Consider the following 13138-nt stretch of genomic DNA (forward strand, 5'->3'; position numbering starts at 1 on the left):
ATCGACTCTCAGTCTAAGAATGGACACACCTATAGTCGGGCAGAACCTCTCTTGATAACCAGGTACAAAGGCTGTTGCCCAGACGTGGGTTCCGTGCTCGCTGTGCCACTGGATTGAAGTTACCCTGGCTGATGAGGGGGGTCTCCCTGAAACCGGTCCCAGGATGCCTGTTTTATGTCCAAGGAAGACCTGGCTTGGCAGTTCGGGCTGAACTGTTCCCATGACCAGCAGGGGCAAGACTGATTTGCATATGGCTGGGTCCAAACTGGGGTGACGTAGTGAGTGAAAGAACGATGGATTAAACCCAGATCTCTTGACTGGTTGTGAATGTTTGATTTAATCAGCATTCTGTCCATCATTTGTTGCTGTAAGGTACAACAGACCAGGCAGTCTTAAGTGCACATCTCCACCTACTGACCCGTCGCCTATCCTTTTCATAACACATAGCATCAAAACAGGAAAACCCAGGAGTTCTTAAAACCAACGAGAACGACAGTCGTTGACTCTTATTTTATTTAATAACTGGTCTGTTCAGTTTAAATATGGCATAAGTCACATTTACAGTGGAAAAATGTGGGGACGTTTAGTTATTATCAACCGATTTAAAATGATGTGCATTATGCTGTAAAAAAGGCAACAGTTGCCCCTTATGAGCTCTTTCCTTAAAATTGTTACACATACGGGACTCAGGATAATATGTGGTTTCCAAATAATTTCTCAAAGGCTTATATATTTTCTTTGGAACACTTTTTATTGCGTGTTTATTGTTATTCATTCTGAGAAATGAATGAAATCATACTGTTCACTATGAATACTTCAGTGGGATCTTTTCGACAGTATATAGGTACACGTCTATTACAAATGATGAATTCACATGATTCGGCATGTACTTTCCTTCGCAATTAATTTCACAGCTACCATACATTTGCTTGTATATGTCTTTTACATGTGTGCGCCTTGTCCACTATGACGGCTTGCTATCTTTCTTGTACGTTTTTTTGCTGTAGGTAATTGACTTTTCTTGGCAGATCCAAAATAGACATCCCATAAAACTACATAAAAGCAGATCCGCGAAGTGTTACCTTGAATCAATCGGAGGCATGACACTTTTCTAGTTTGATCTGTCTCCTTTCTTGTCAGTATGTTCTCCGGTACATCTCTCGCTTCTTTTATCTGCTCGTACAAGGAGCTTTTCTATATTGGTTATGCTGGTCACTTGTAAAAGGACAAAAACGTGATCTCACTTCGGTCAGGTTTCCAAATGATGGTGAAGCTTCCATGAGATTTGTCTGCTAGTGTGCGATTTAGTTCAGTTAGGAAACAGCAAAGGCCTTTCTGCTAAGGATTTAGGTACAGGTTCATCGATGTCCAGTGTCGCTCTGTCAAGTCTTCCCATTCACTGTGATCTGGAAAGTACTTCAATGAGCAGTTCAGAAATGAATAGCGTGCTCTATTTGAAAGATGACAACCTGAGTTACAATCAAAGACAACAAAAAAGCTGAACAAATCGTAGATAGTCTTTGTGTATCACACTGCTGGTAAATCCGCCAACGCAATCAGATGCCTTACAGGGATATATTACGAAAACATTTCTCAGCAAAGCAGCCATTTGAGTACATACTCCACACTCTTGATTATAGTTTCTATCTGTATTTTTTGTCATCTTTTAAGAACAGCAGGGAATTATAATGATGCTACCTCTCACTGGTTGTACTGCACAAGGCTAATAACGGTATTACATGACTTAGAAAACATTCACATTTGTGTTCAGATAGGCATGTGCCAGCTACACTGAGTTGTTACATTACTAACATGAGTCGTGACCTTACTATGGAGTAAAATTAGCTAGACAACATAACCACATCAGACGTCCTGCAGCAGGAATGAGACACAGGCCTTGTGCTTGCTTAAAACGTTCTTTCATTAACTGCAGTGAGCAAATATCTCTATTTGAGGATAAAACTGCACACTTCATACGATGTTGGCACATTTAAACACAGACTTCATTGTATTTGTTTTGCTCTTCAGTTGTTTTATGAATACAGTTCATTTCCCGGATATCCAAGGATCCATACATCCAAGAGTAAAAAGATACATATTTACACGCTTGGTTGTAACCCTTCGATCCAATAAGGGTAATAAATAGAAAAACGCAAGACATAAAAACATATTATTTTTCAAAAGTAATTTTCAAAAGTCTCTTTTGAAGCTGGTAGGGATTCCTGAACATTTCACTGCTGCGTTAACCTTTTCATCTCTTCTCCTGTACCAAAAGACCACACAAATGTTGCATTAGTCATATTTGTTATCAAAAGCAATGAAAACTTGACATGCCATCGAAGATATAGATCTTCGGTTACATAAAATAAAAAGTTTCTGGCAAATAATATCCCTGTGTTCCTCTTACAAAATATTGAAAATCCATTACATTTTCATATTTGCTGCATACGAGAAGTAAGCTTCTATCAGTCATCTTGGTCAAAATAGAAGTACAAATAGTACAGAATTTTGGAATTTGAAATCTACTCATTATTGTGGGTATACAACCCAAATATGCTGCGTTAAAATCAAATAAAAAAAAGAACACATCACAACTGTTCACACCTGACAGACGGATGTCTTACGAAAGGCCTCGTGGAAATGTTATATCATGGAAGAATTGTTTAGGTAAAAATGTTTTCGATCAGGTCTATATGAGAGTCGGTAGTTCGTTTTCCAATTAGTGGCTATGCTATATGAGGTGCACTGTTGTGAAGGCACTGTTTCTAATTTTTAAAGTTAGAGTGTGTGTGTGTTGAAGAGGGGTAGAGGGAGAGAGAAATTGTTTTTGTGTGTGAGAAGAAATGGAGGAAAAGTAAGAAGAGAGTGCAAACCAGTGGAAAAGTAAAGAGAGCGAGAGAGAGGGAGAGAGGGAAGGGGCAAAAGTGAACATAAGTGGTAACCGGGAGGAATCCGGCATGCATCTCAAATGAAATTGAGTCCTATGTTGCAAGTTCAGTCAAATGTAAGGCAATGGAGTACAACTAAAAAAGATAACATTTTCAAATGAATAATATCAATCACCCAGTTAATGATCTGTGCCTAAATATAACCTGCCATGTACTTGATAAATTTCGGATATGCATGCTACATACATTTTCTTCAGCAACCACAGTATCCATGCCAGAAGTATGTTGTGCCTCATGTACGAGCAAAAAGACAGCATGCTATTCATATGCTTTACATTTTTCTCAGTTCTGCATTAAAAAGGTTTCCATATAGGTTCCAAACTTGAGTCCCCTTCTGTGCATCCAGAGAATCTGGCCCAGGTCTGCAAGGCTTGACTAACCTACCCATGGGTGCCTGGACAGAGTTCAGTGCTCCATTGCTTGAGCAAGGGAGTTCAAGTTATTGTTGCCCCACACAACCTACTGAGCATACCTGCTGATGTAGTGTCTGTGCTTCCTGGGTTACTAATAGTCCACTAAAGGTTTAAGAAAAGTTGAGTAGTAAGCCCACAGAATATAATTAATCCTGCATGTGGATAGCAGCAAGAATAAAATTTAAAATGTTAACATAATTAGAATGTTCTTAGCAGCCTATCACCCTAAAGACTACTTCTGTGTTCTACACTATGAGAGGATGCAGAAGCTAACTTGTCTCTAGAGTTTCTTGGGGCTCAGCGCACTGCATACCTGTTCACAGCAGACCGGCTGTTGGTCTCAGACTTCAGGCAGTAGAGAGTGTTCCCTTGAAAGGAAAACACACGGTCACCTGTGCTCAGCTCCTCTCCTCCCTATATCGACTCTCAGTCTAAAAATGGACACACCTATAGTCGGGCAGGACCTCTCCTGATAACCTGGTACAAAGGCCTCAAATTCAGTGGTCAATTCAGTGTTGACCGCTGACTTTTAGCTTACATTAAGGGACTTTCTAATAATCTGAGACGTAACTGGTTAAAACCAAACGACGAAAATACATCAATTCAGACTACATGTTTATCCTACACGTCTACTGTCAAACCTTGAAATGTAGATATCACGTAGCCTGTAGCAAATTTGTGTCACCCCACAGTTCTATGTAAGATAATGACATGCTCAGTGTAACCAAAGACAGACAGGCTAACTTAATATGCTCAAAATTGAGTCTAGTTTTACAAGTTTTACAACACTCCACCTTCTAACAGGAACCCTAATCTTATATCAGTGGAAGACTATTATTCTCTGTCGGTTATTTTTTTCCATCCAAATCATTTCCATTTCAGAGGACAATGGATCAGCCATTTACCAAACTTACCACATTATTTTCTTTACTGAAACACATAATAATTCATCGAGTGTTAAAGGGGCCGCCCAGTAAATGATGTCACCCTAGGTCTCAAAGCCCAAGCTGATATCATCAAACCAAGGAACATTTTGGCATGGCTTTTCTTGGTTATTGTTTGACGAATTTAAAACACCTCACAAGGCAAATTCTACACATTCCTCTTTCAAACCAGGATCCAAGCCTTTACTACGTGGGTGGTAAGGAGCTCCACACTTGATCCGTCTGTTTAGTAACATTGAGCTTCAAGTTGTCCTTAAGGACATTGCTCTGATACAAACTCATCTAATCCTGCTTTCTTCATCCAAATTGCTACATTTGATAAGATTGTGCTTTCTTCCATGCAATGTAAAGTTCTCTATACATGATTACCCTTACCTGTGCTAAAGGAAAATGTTAATACAAAATTTAAACAAGCATTTGCTATGCAATCGGTCTGGCCTTTGGGACCTTATATGTATTTACTTATGTAGCATATTATTGTGGGTACCGCAACATTTACTTTTGTAAGGTGCACAAAGCAGGGAAAGTGTGCAGTACCATGGGCTGTCACTAGGTGTCCCTTAGGACCTCTTTTGCCACAGAAGGTACTGCACCCTTTTTTACCAATATAGCAGGGCCAGCAAAGACGTGGTAGCAGATGCAAGGAACATCAACAAATATATCTGTGTGTTTGTTTTTTCAAAAATGTTTCTTAGTGGAATATAATCACGTCATTGCCCACGTTACCCACGTTTTTACTGAGACTGCTATACATTTGCTATTCACTAGCAAAATTGCTTGTTGTTTTTTTTGTTTGTTAGAGACAAACGGGTACAATCTCCATATATACAACCAATCATTATTACTCATTCCATGGAAGGAAGAGACTATTCCTCATGTTTACAGAAGCAGTTTAGGGGCAGAAATTATCAGATAGCAAGAACACAGCTATCTAATTACCTTCCTCTGGAAATAAACATCAAAGTCTCAAAGCGCATCCTGCTTCGAAAAAAGTTTGGAATTTATTCAGTTTTGCACAGTGTAATGGTAAACATTTCTAGACCGGGAACCTTGCAAACTGCTCAATGTCACTTGGTTCAAGGGCAGTGTAAATGGAATTGGCTGGATTTCACTGCTCCAGCCGCGGCTGCTGCATGTAAGAGTGGTGAAGCTGGCTGGGTAGGGGGGGTGGGGGGATTTCGAGAGACGACCACAAGAGAAAATTAAATTAATAATTTTCCCTCGTGGGTTTTTCTCAACCCCCCCCCCCCCTCCCAGCCGACCCCGCCTCTCTTACCTGCAACAGACACAGCTGCTTCTCTAGAGACGGCAGGGTGCAGCAGTAAAACCCCGAGATGGATTAAATCTTTATTCAGGGTTATGCACCACGGCTTTGGTGCTGCTGACAACCATCTTCTTTAGCGAATGGTGAACATTGCAGTTGGAGCCATGGGAATGTGGAGATGCAGTTGGTGCCCTGAAAGGGTACTTGGACTTGCACAGCAATTCACTTTACGAAATCTGCAATTGTAGGTCAGAAAGTCACTTCAAAGCACAGGACTTAACAGCATCTCATGTGTCACATGTCAGTCCCACTGCAGGATGGATAAGTAGCCTTGCACAAACAAAATATGCACCGTACAACTATTACATGGATGGACACCTCATCGAACATGCAATGCAATGGAGAAACGAAATTGACAATGTAAACATTTGTGCTGTATCCAGTTACTTCCTGCCCTGTTCATGTCTTGGAAGAAACTTCTCAAATACTTTTAATTTAGTGGAGGTAAAGTGACATCACACAAGCATATAAACAAATGCCACCATGTCTTTGAGAAGTATATATTACTTTAACATATTCTTATATGTTTATTCAGCATTACATATGGCCTAAGCATGCTAGTATTTACATTGTAAAAGCACAAACTCCAAGAAAATGTTGCCAGTACTGACCGGATGCGCAGCTTCTTTGTCTCTCCCTCCCAACGCAGTTTCAATTTTCATGTATCCAATATTATCTGACAAATAGGTGCTAAGAGGGCTTTTCCGGGGGAGTTTTCCCATTGTGTCACTGCTGAAAGCAAACTGAATCTGGGCTCAGTTGAGACCAAGGGACAGCCCGCCATCCTGAAACATACTTCTGGGAGGTGTTGAAGTTCAGCTTGGGTGAAGGGTCCAGTACAGTGTGAGGTGATCTCAGAGTGGCTCTGGCCCAGGACACGCGCTGCACTCCCAGCTGCCTAGCAGGGGGCGCTGTCTATATTCACAGAGGCTGTCCATACAGACTTAGTGTTAGAAATGGGGGTCTCTAGTTGGCAAGGGTTTGCAACTTTGTCCAAGTAGGGAACCTTCCTTCTAGTCAGGATAACGGAGTTACACTCCTAAAATAACCCCTGCTCACCCCCTTGGTAGCTTGGCACGAGCAGTCAGGCTTAACTCAGAGGCAGTGTGCAAAGCATTTGCACATTACCAACAGTAACACAGTGAAAGCACTACAAAAGGACAACACACCAGTTTAGAAAAATATCCAATAATTTTATATACTTAAGACAAGACCAAAAACGATGAAAATCCACAATACAGTACTTAGAAATCTTCATTTATCAAAATGAACTTGAAATAATGTTCCTTGAAGTCGATAGCTCCATCTGGGGCTATCACGGCGTCGTGAACAACAAATCCAAACAGTGCTGTCTGACCGCGGTATCGCTGGCCAGCTACGGTGTCGGGAAGACCCGGAAGAAAGTACCTTTAGAAATGCAGGGCATCAGCGGCCTCTCGTTGAGCTTTGAAAGCACAGCGTACGCAGGTGTTGGTTCCGAAGGTCGGTGCAGGAGTCGTTGAGCCCTTGAAGTCACACATATTGCAGATCGAACTCCTCGGTTGCTGCATTGCGTAGTGCCGTTGTGCGGTGGCCTCAGGTCGCGGTACAGGCAGCGGCTCGGTGACAGTCATTCAGCAGTGTCGGTGAGACCAGGGCTGCAGTGCGAAGTGATGCGGTGCTCGTTGCAGTGCTGGCAGGTCACGGTGCAAGCAGCGTAGTCATCGTTGCTGAAGCGCGGTTGTCAGCTGACAAACTGGAGTCGATGGTGCAGGTGCCGGTAGGCCAAGGCTGCGGTGCGGGATGAGGACGGTGTGTCGAGTAACTTACGAGAGGTGCTCTCAAACCATGGTGCAAGCAGCGGCGTCGATGTTGGCGTGGAACGGCATTGTCGGGGATACCAGGGCGACGGTGTGCAGTGAGGCGATGCGGTGTGCGGTGCCCACAGGTCGCGGTGCAAGCAGCGGCTCAGTGGTGACATCGCCGGTGAGACCAGGGTTGCGGTGCAGCGGGGCCCTCTGCTATGCCTTCATGACACAGTCGGCAGCGTCATCGTAGATGGCGTCGGGTTGCTTTTTCTTTTATTGCAGCACAAAACACACAGTCCCCAGTGCTGAGGGCAGAAGTCTTTGTTGTTCCTGGACTTATTGAACAGGGGGCAAGCTCTACCTCAAGCCCATGGAAAAACAACAAGGAAGTTGCAGGAAGTTCAGTCCAGTCCTATCACTGCCCAATACAGAAGCAGCCACTGCAGGCCAACACAGCAAAGCACACAGCAAAGTGGTAGTCCCTCCTCACAGCTTCTCCAGCTCTTCTTCTTGGCAGTCTTCTTGGTTCTAAAAGAGTTCTAAAGTTCTGGGGTCTGGGCCCCAATATTTACACTCCAAATTCCTTTGACCTCTCAGGCAGAGAGTGTTTGTGCTTAGTTCAAACCAGTTTGGTCCTCTCTGGCCCAGCTTCCCAGCAGGAGGCAGAGACAGCATTGTCCAAAGCAGACCTGGCCTATTCAGGTGCAAGGGAAATCTCCTCCCAGCACTCTAAATGTAGACCGGGCCTATTCAGGTGCATGTAAAAACTCCTCCCACTACTCTGAATGCAGCCAGGTTTATTCATCCCAGCCCCGACTCATCCAGACTCTCTGGAGCCACGACACCTCCCCAGCCCCTGTCACTCCAAAGCCAGACAGTCAATACAAATCCTAGCAGAGGCACACAGGATGACTAAACAAGAAAATTCAACCACAGAATGTAAAAATCACCTTTACTAAAAGATGCATCTTTAGATTCTGAGTTCAGGCATACTAAACTTTATTTTCCTATCTGGTCCCAATGGGAAGTTATATTTATAAAATGTTATAAATTAACTCTCATGCTTTCGTATGGACCAGATGGGCTTTCAAATAGTGAAAAACGAAATTGGCAGTATTTCACGATCAGCACATGCCACACACATCAGGGCATGTCCTACCTTTCACATACACTGCACCCTGCCTACAGGGGTACCTTGGGCCTACCGTACGGGTGACTCCCATATAAGAAAAAGGTAGGTTGGGGCCTGGCAAGTGGGTGCACTTGCCAAGCAGACATGGCAGTTACAAACTGCACGCAGACTCTGCATTGGTAGAGTTACCTTTTCAGGGCTACTCATGTGGGTGGCACAATCAGTGCTGCAGGCCAACTAGTCTACTAAGAAAAACAGGTGTCGTAGCAGTCACATTCAAATGCTGCTAAACCAATTTAACAGACTAAAGGCCATAAATTCAATTGATATGGACTTGAGGCATTTATTTGCTACTACATTCTGTACACTTTACTCCACATTTAATCATGGGTCAGATAAGTTCGGATACGTTTCAGTCAAGAACAAATTATACATATTAAACAACAAATAAAACAAAAACATATAGCCTTTGTGATGAAGTAATGTGATGGAACAAACAATACATGAAGCGTGATACATAACAATTATCTAAACTTCATATCACCAGTCTTAGTTCACAAAAGAAGCAGCTACTAGGACATCCTTTAGCATCCACATTGTGTAACAAATTTAAGAAGCTGCTACCCATTGGGAAAAGAGACAGACTCAGTAGTGAGCAATTCAAATAACATTTTCTACTGGGGGAAACTTAATTAAATATGAAAATCCCTGCGTTGTGTGATGCCCGCCCACCCACGTACCCCCAATGGGGAAACCGCTTTTGCAACCACCCATGACACCTCCCATGGCGATCTGAGGACTTCAGCGCAATCATGCTTAGCCATGTTTCTCCCCCCTGGGGGCTGATTCAGCCATTGCTTAGGCTGATTACCCCCCCAAAACAAAACACGCCAGGCATCAGGGATTTAATATTTGCGCATTTTGGTAGCGGCCCCTTAGGCAAGGGTCACTATCCAGGGAAAAATATATTTTTTTCTTTGTTTTGGCCTGGGGGCCAGATCGGCCATTTTTTGGACCGATCTAGCCCCTGGGGATTTGTTGCGGTTAACTATTACGGGAAGCGATCCCTTGGGCAAAGGTCGCTAAAGGGGATGAATGTTTTGGTAATTTCTGCCCCAATCGGGGCAGTCCGGCCATATATTTTTTGGCCCATCTGGCCCCAAGGGGAGCAGACGGCATTAGACTACCGGGGATTTTATTGTATATGGCGCAAAATGTTTTTGGGGAGTGACCCCATGGGTAACAGTCGCTCCCCTTTTGGGGGTGAAAATTCTGCCCCTTCTGCATCCCTTGGGCAAGATCGGCCATATACAGTATATAGGTCGTTGCGTGCTTTGCATTGATTGACTTTACCTTGCAACTGCTATACGTCATTAGTTTTGCCTTCTTGTTTGTCAAGTTACTTTTCTAATTAAAGATTATGGCTAGCTGCAGGATGACTGCTCAGCAGGTGGTTGGTATATTCTTCGAGTCATCTTTCGACCAGGACTATGAGACTGACTCTCCATCTGAGGCAGAGTAGGAGGGCCAGGACTTTGGAAGTGAATTTTCTATTTGCTGATGAAGCCACTCTCAGTGCGGATGAAGTGCCGCTTTAAGAGGAAGACACTTGTGTGCCTATAATGCAACAAGAGGCATCTGAATTGCAGCCTGGGGCTGCAAGGCTTTCCATTTGAAGCGCTGGACTCTGGGTTGACTCAAACATGGTACAACTGGTGTTGCCTGCCTTTAGTAGTGTTGCAGGGTATAGAGTGAATCGTGAAAATATTTTGCCTATTATTTTTATTCAGTTCTTTATGGACGATGTATTTTTGAATGAGATTGTTGAGCAGGCTAATTTGTATGCTGAACAGTTTTTGAGGAACAACAGTGCCAGACTTAAGCCCCACTCTAGAGCTACCTGGTGGACTCCCACAAATCTGGAAGAGTTGAAAAGGTTCTTGGATTCAGCTTTTTTGATGGGCCTGATAAGGAAGCCATTTTTGTCTTCATATTTATCTACTAATCCCTTGATGGCAACGGCTATATTTCCTGCAACCATGAGTCATAATCGGCATTTGCTTTTTCTTCGGATGTTGCATTTTGCTGATAATGATTTAGTGTAGCCACAAGCTCGCCATGATTGTGACCGTCTTTTTAAAGTTCGGCCTGTCCTTGACCACTTGGTAGATTGATTTTCATAGATCTATGTGCCAGAAAAACAAATAGCTATGGATGAGTCGTTGGTCCTGTTCAAGGGTCATTTGTTTTTTAGGCAGCACATTCTTAGCAAGAGGGCACGTTATGGAATTAAGATGTATATGCTGTCTTAGAGTAGTATTGGATATGTCTATAATTTCAGGGTCTACACCAGTAGGGATTCCAGCAGTGACCCCCTGTATGTCCTTCCATTTTTGGAGTTACAGAGAAAATTGTGTGGGAGCTTGGTAGAGGACTTTTTACCAAATGTTATAATATACACGTAGATAACTTTTACACTGGTGTGCCATTGTTCAGGGAAGTGTTCAAAGTAGGCACTGTTGCTTGTTGCACAATCCGCTCTAACAATAAGGGTTACCCAAAAGAGCTTGGGGCAGATTTGCAATTAGTGACACATCGCTGCTGCAACAACACAAATATACACAGTTGCAACATATCTACAACCTGGCGGACGATTGCGCAACACTGCATCCTGCGTCAGAAAAACTGATGTTGGTGCTGCAAAAGCACCGCAAGTCAACCTGACACAACTGCCGAAAAAGTGACATAAGGCAGAATTGCGTTATCGCTGGACTGGGCAATCCTACTGAACCAATTCACACAATCACTAACCCATGACGACCCAGAGAGAGTCCCTCACACACCACGAGACACACAGTCGCAGTTGCAGGCCGCGACCACGGATGCCAGATCTCCCGCAGTGCACAGTTAAAGTTACTAGGTATTAGGGCCGGGCTTTACGCCTTAAGTGTAAGCCGGACCCCTAGAAATAGACCGACCACAGGTCCCCCCTCCGCCCCTGGTAACTTGCGGAGCCACCGTTCACCAAGACACATGCCATCCTAAGACCTCATCCGACACCTGTACCCAGAATTCTATGAGCACCCCCTCAGTTTGTTCTTTTCCCCCAGTTAAATTCAGCAATTCTCCGTAGAAAGATTTCAACAGTGACTAGAAACTCGACTATTCACCGCACGAATCACAAAGCATTATGATAGCAATACAAGTAAATGTGTTCTGAAGAATCGCGATATGATGCAAAATGTCACTGTAAATGTAAAATGTCAATAAAAATATGTTTGGAAAAAAAAAAGGCAGAATTGCGTCACATAAAGCCAGTACCATCATGCTGCAAAAGTTTCCACTGCGTGAAGAAGCGAAAAATCACCAAAAAACGACGCACCTCCCCAAAACAACCTTTTTGGGGACCATAGAGGAGTCTGCAATGGAGCAGGGATCACACTGCAGTAGTCAGGAGCCTGAACTAACCAACCCCAACAACAGTCCTGACGCAGACAGTCAGGCGAAGAGGAAGTCTAAGTTCAGTGAAGAGGAAAATAAGATACTGGTCACTAAGGGGACCAATCATCAGCACCAGCTCTTTGTGAGTTCCAAGTTGCCACTATGTAAAAAGGAGGTGATATGACACTCAATAGTGCAGAAAATAAAATGCGTCGGACAAGCAAAGAGGAGAGTCACTGACTGAAAAGCGCTGGCACGACCAAGCACAGAACAAAGGCCAAATTAGCTGCAAACCTTAAGGCAGCATTGCACACTGGAGGCGGAAGCCCAGCAGACCAAGAGGTATTGGATGCCCTGGAGGCACGGGTGGCAGCTGTTATCCCAGAGGAGTTGTTGACTGGAATCCCGGGACAGGACAGAGCAGCACATGAAAACCAACAAGAATCATTGGGTAAGTCACACGTGCAAATATGTGAGTAATGGGTCATGGTGGTGATCACAGCTAGATATGTACCTGTGCCCCAGTGTGCTGTGTACATTCTGATGTATTTGGTTCAGTACTCAGTTCCATATACCCAGAATGAAAGTAAATTACATAGGCATATCACACATTGCACATGCCAAAACAGCTCTGTCATGTCCCTAACTGCCATGCACAAAGTACTACAATAGTCCATGTCACACTTGTTCAACTGCCTCCTGTTGTAAGTTGACAACAGTTCAAATTCTAAATACTGTGCGGCTCATTCAGAAGTCCCTTGTGCCACCAGTATCTCACTCCTTCCCATGTTAGAAGTGACACCAGCTGTGGAAGGCAATAGTGAATATGCCCCCTGCATTCCACAGAAAGCAACACAGCACTGTGTTATGTCACTGCAAAAGGAAAGTGATGGGTCAACTTCCAAACAATATGAGGTATTCATGACCTCTCCCCTGCATTTGTGCAAATTTGGATCGCATGTCCCAACGCAGGCACACTACCATCATGGTGCAAGGGTGCCTGTGTAGTGGGACTGATCGATTTTGTGCAGGCATGTGACCCTTCCTGCACAAATTAACTCACAAGAGCTGTATCCCTCCCCTTGTGTGTGTTGCAGAAATGCAGCATGCATTGTAAGACAAAATGTAACAGTAGCAAATCCACAAAAT

General features: G+C 43.6%; 1 protein-coding gene across 1 annotated transcript in view; it reads right to left on the bottom strand.

The window, feature by feature from the left end:
- Nucleotides 1–740: 740 nt before the first annotated feature.
- ROBO3 (roundabout guidance receptor 3) overlaps nt 741–13138 on the bottom strand; it is a 1168980-nt gene continuing 1156582 nt past the window's right edge. The window contains exon 29 of the mRNA XM_085646102.1: nt 741–2263. Coding sequence (XP_085502228.1) covers nt 2252–2263 — 12 coding nt within the window. The 3' untranslated portion in view covers nt 741–2251. The remainder of the gene's footprint in view (nt 2264–13138) is intronic.

This window comes from Triturus cristatus, chromosome 3_1, assembly GCF_964204655.1.
Source record: "Triturus cristatus chromosome 3_1, aTriCri1.1, whole genome shotgun sequence".
Taxonomy (NCBI): Eukaryota; Metazoa; Chordata; class Amphibia; order Caudata; family Salamandridae; genus Triturus; species Triturus cristatus.